The sequence below is a fragment of the Buteo buteo genome, chromosome 31 (assembly GCF_964188355.1).
Source record: "Buteo buteo chromosome 31, bButBut1.hap1.1, whole genome shotgun sequence".
NCBI lineage: Eukaryota > Metazoa > Chordata > Aves > Accipitriformes > Accipitridae > Buteo > Buteo buteo.
This window is the reverse complement of record NC_134201.1, coordinates 1236833-1241665: the sequence shown is the minus strand read 5'-3', so window position 1 is coordinate 1241665 and position 4833 is coordinate 1236833. Positions and strand designations below refer to the sequence as shown.

Below are 4833 nucleotides of genomic sequence, written 5' to 3'. Positions count from 1 at the left end.
ACAAGCCCTTCCGCGCTAGGAGCGCTTTCAGCTGACAAAGTCAAACACCAGACTGGCCCCTGCCTGCACTGATCCCATGAACCCACTGCTGCAGAGCAGGGCTGACTTTCCAAGAGCCCATGGTCAGAGGTCCTGCTCTTCATTGCACACTCAGCCAGCACCAAGCAGGGCTCCAGCCACAGGCCTGAAGGAAGGTCTCCGGGAAAAGGAAAAGGGTCTGTGTGTGTGAGAGTTGGAGGGTCTATGGGAAATGGCTTTGATATTGCTCCGAGAATAATGCCCTGACTCTTCACTGTCTTTTTTCTACTTTGACAGCACCCCATTCCCAGAGGATGAAAATGTCCAACAGCAGCTCCATCACCCAGTTTCTCCTCCTGACATTTGCAGACAGACGGGAGCTGCAGCTCTTGCACTTCTGCCTCTTCCTGGGCATCTACCTGGCTTCTGTCCTAGGAAACGGCCTCATCATCACTGCCATAGCCTGTGACCACCACCTCCACACACCCATGTACTTCTTCCTCCTCAACCTCTCCCTCCTCGACTTGGGCTCCATCTCCACCACTGTCCCTAAAGCCATGGCCAACTCCCTCTGGAACAACAGGGCCATCTCCTATGCAGGATGTGCTGCCCAGGTCTTTCTGTTAGTCTTTTTGATCTCAGCAGAATATTTTCTTCTCACTGTCATGGCCTACGACCGCTACGTTGCCATCTGCAAACCCCTGCACTATGGGACCCTCCTGGGCAGCAGAGCTTGTGTCCGCATGGCAGCAGCTGCCTGGGGCAGTGGGTTCCTCAATGCTGTCATGCACACGGCCAGTACATTTTCACTACCCCTCTGCCAAGGCAATGCTGTGGACCAGTTCTTCTGTGAAATCCCCCAGATCCTCAAGCTCTCCTGCTCAGATGCCTACCTCAGGGAAGTTGGGGTACTTGTGGTTAGTGCCTGTTTAGCATTTGGGTGTTTTGTTTTCATTGTGCTGTCCTATAGGCAGATCTTCAGGGCTGTGCTGAGGTTCCCTTCTGAGCAGGGACAGCACAAAGCCTTTTCCACGTGCCTCCCTCACCTGATTGTCGTCTCCTTGTTTTTAAGCACTGCCATGACTGCCTACCTGAAGCCCCCCTCCATCTCCTCCCCATCCCTGGACCTGCTGGTGGCAGTTCTGTACTCGATGGTGCCTCCAGCTGTGAACCCCCTCATCTACAGCATGAGAAACCATGAGATCAAGGATGCCCTGAGAAAATTAATCACTGGATGCTTTTTAGAAGGAATAAACTGCCTCTTGTCTTCTGCATAGCAGAATGTCTTTTGCTGGTCTTTTTATGGTGATTTTGGGTGTGGTTTTATTCCTTCTCTTTCACTTTGTTTTACTTACCTGAATGCTTTCCACAAAGAAGTGTCTTTATTCCTCTGGTTTCTAATTCACAGTCTATCCAGCTTTTTTGTGCCCTGGAGGCTGTGCAAATGAGGAGCCATAAGCTCTGTGTGTTTAAACAAAATAAGGGGCCCCGCAGTGACTTGGTTTTCCAAGTTTCTTCCTCCAAGACCTTCTTTGCAGCTGCAGGGAGCAGTGCCTGTGTGCAGAAGGGAGGAGGAAAAGAGTCCTGGCACAGCAGCACCAGGGATCAGCAGCGCTTGGTCTTTCCCGAGCTGCTCTCTTCCCACTTCCATGCTTTCCTTCTGAACACTTTGGTTGGTGGAAGGCCTGTGCAGGTTACAGTCCTGCTGTGTGTCAGGCCTGTGGCTGCAGGCAAGGACAGGCAATGGGCACTTGTGTGACAGAGCTGGCCTCCATAGCAGCATTTCCATCATACAAGGGGATCTCCTCAGGCCTTGTGCCACACCTGCCTCCCACCCCTGGGCTCAGCCCTCTCCACCCCCGAGGAGCTGCTGTGCCCTTCAGAGGGTCTGGGGCTGTGGGGTGAGTGCCCAGAGCTCTGCTGCACCCTGTGGTGGGCACTGCTGTGGGGCCATGCCAGACTGGGCTGTGCTGGGGAGAGGGCAGGAGAGGTGGAGGGAGATCAGGGGAGTTGGGGTAAGTTTAGGGGGAGCTGGTCTGTGCTGGAAAGTGCCCAGGAGAGAAAAATATCAGTGCATAGCTTTTAGTGTGTGACCACGCAGGGCAAGGACTGACACTGGGAGTTTGTGGTGCAGAGGCAGGGCTTGTGGCAAGCATGGAAGACATGCAGGTGCAGGGGAGAGGAGGATTCTGGTCTGTGCCCTTGTTTGTCAGACTGCGAAGGTGGGTCAGGGCCTTTGTCACCCTCAGCATCTCTCTTTGGCCATTTCCAGCACTTGCTGGTCACCTCAGTTTTACAGGTGAGTTTTGCTGTGAGGCCACCTTCCTCTTCCTGCTGGGCCAAAGGCTGGTTTGGGGGAACAGACAGCCCTGCCCAGCTTCTCTCCTTCCCCAGACCCTGGCAGAACCTGGAGCAGAGCTGTCTGCAAAACCCCATGTAGGACAAGGCTGTGGCAGGGCAGGGTTTGGGTGCTGGGGAAGCTGCAAAAGTAGGAAGGTCATGGTGGAACTGTGATCTGAAGGCCATCTTTGCGATTGCAGTGGGGAAACGGCCCCACCCTTGACTCTCCCCTTTCCCATGCTGTGCCTGCAGAGTGGAGCCGTGGGACCGTGTGTGGGCAGTGGAGCTGGGCCTGCCCAGGGACAGGCCACTGACAGGGGCCTGAAGCAGCTGCCAGGAGGTGCCATCATGGACACTTGTTCCAAGAATTGTATACCAGAGGCTAATCCCTGAGAACTCATAGCTATTTTTGTCATGTAAAATGAAAAATGAGAGGGCTTTATTTCATCATCATGAGTACAGAATAGTTCCCTTGCAGCACTGTCCTGCTACTGTTATTACTGATAGTGCCACTAATTCCAAAACATCCTTGAGAGCTTCTATATTATTCCTCGGCTCCAAACCTCAGGCTGCTCAGACACAGAAAGTACCACCTCTAAATCTCTGCAAACTAAATCTTTTGTCCCAGGACACTTCTAGCCATCATATCAGCACACTGCCTGGTCTCCATTTTTTATCTGGGTGAAGTCAGGGTGCTCTCTCGCAAAGCCTTCCCTACAAAAGTCTTTTCTACCTGCTGATCCTGCTTGTATCACCTCACACAACATACAGCTCCATCTTCCTTCTGCAGAGCTCCATGGGATGGACAGTTTTCCTGCTCCTTTCATGAGAAAAGTTGAAAAACAGGAGACACTCCTTGCCAGGAAGCCAGAGACTTGGGTGTTGCTCAGCTGCTTCTTACTGGCACTTCATTCAGACTCTGTTGTGGTGTGTTTGGTGCTTTTCTGTGGCTACTCTTTCTGCAGAGAAGATCTTAAAAAGACAATGATTTCATACAAGATGGTCATAAAGGCCCTGTTGTAGACAGCAACGTTTGCCATGAGCTCTGGAGAGAGCCAGGAAGATAGTTAATAAGCACCAGGAATATGCAGGAATGTCAAGGTCTCTGCTGAAGAGTGAGTGGCTCTGAGCAGCAGTGATTGGCCGTGTGTAGGGCTCAGAGAGAGGGTCAAGGGATGTCAGTGAGAAACAAGGAGGTGGCTGATGGCTTTAGCAAATCCTGAAACTGTATCTGAGCCCAGAAATGGCAAGCAGTGGATGCCTGTGGATGGGGAAGAGGAGGAGGTGTGTCCTGGGAAGACGTCAGGAAGGAAGACACCTCTTCTGCAAGTCAGGGATGAAAGAGATTATTCTATGACAATGTGCATGCCTAGAAAATGGAGAAGGCCCACTGCTGAGGGTGGCTATCATGCCAAATGAACTGACCTTGCTCTTTTCCTGCTTCACTTCCCATACTTGGATGGACCTCAGGAACCATCTGTGAGTGTGGAGGATGCACAGACCTCCTGGGGTGAAGTTTCATCACTGCAGGGGAAGAGGGAAGGGTTTGTGAGACACGTTGTAGTGCAGGGAGAGAGCAGTGCATGTAAGAATTCAAGCGAGCCTGGGGCTCGAGGAGCACATCTTGGGTGCTAGAGGAACATAAACAAGGCTTTGAAAGAAGCCAGATGGGTTGCAGGGAACTCAGAGACATTGCCTAACCCTCAGAAAACTACAGCTTTTTGTTTGAAGAACAGTGAGGACAGAGAGTTATCAGTAAACGTTGGGATATCATGGGCTCAGAGTGAGTTGGGGAAGCAGGGTGGAGAGTTAAAATCTGCAGAGATACGATCACTGACATAGGCCAGTATAGGACAGCCTGTGGTGGGGAAAGCCAAGGGCTTTGGTAGGGCTGGGACCCAGAACTGAGGTCTTTGTTCTCTTGGCTAGAGCTGTTGTCTTGTGGGCTGAGTGGACTCCATGTATGTCAGCCCTGGCATGATTGCCTATGTGAATCCCCCCTCCATCTGCTCCCCCTCCCTGGATCTGGTGGTGGCAGTGCTGTGCTCACTGGTGCCTCCAGTTGTGAACCCTCTCATCTATAGCATGAGCAACAGGAAGCTCAAAAAAGCCCCGAGGAAAGTGATTTCATGGACATTTTTCAATACCGGTAAACTTCCAGTCTTTTTCGACAAGTGATTCCCATACTAGGCCCATGCTTTGTTGTATTATCATTGTTGTTATTGCTCTTTGGGGTTTCATGTTCATAGACCAATATTTGGACTTCCCATACTTCATGTGAAGCATGAACTTCCTCTGTCTCACCTGGAGGACCATATAAAAATGTGTCTTTGTAACACTGGGTCCAAGCTGACTCCCTCGTAGCATCTCTGTAATGAAAAGGGATCTTCCCTGTGCACTGCCTGATGGTAGGGCTATTTTTCCAAGCCTTGTGTCAGGAACAGGCCCGAGATACTGCACCTCAAAATGGTTTAT

General features: G+C 51.4%; 1 protein-coding gene across 1 annotated transcript; it reads left to right on the top strand.

Annotated features, from left to right (window-relative positions):
- The first annotated feature begins 338 nt into the window (after nt 1–338).
- Nucleotides 339–4536, top strand: LOC142026118 (olfactory receptor 14A16-like). Its single transcript, XM_075018953.1, has 2 exons — nt 339–1234; nt 4473–4536. Exons 1-2 carry the CDS (start codon nt 339–341, stop codon nt 4534–4536), a joined length of 960 nt encoding a protein of 319 aa, XP_074875054.1.
- The last annotated feature ends 297 nt before the right edge of the window (nt 4537–4833 follow it).

What these genes read in the sequence shown, in the direction of transcription:
- LOC142026118 (XM_075018953.1), top strand. Translation starts at nt 339, where the DNA reads ATGTCCAACAGCAGCTCCATCACCCAGTTTCTCCTCCTGACATTTGCA. An exon ending in CATGAGATCAAGGATGCCCT is followed by an intron (nt 1,235 to 4,472) that starts GAGAAAATTAAT and finishes CAAAAAAGCCCC; the next exon opens with GAGGAAAGTGATTTCATGGA.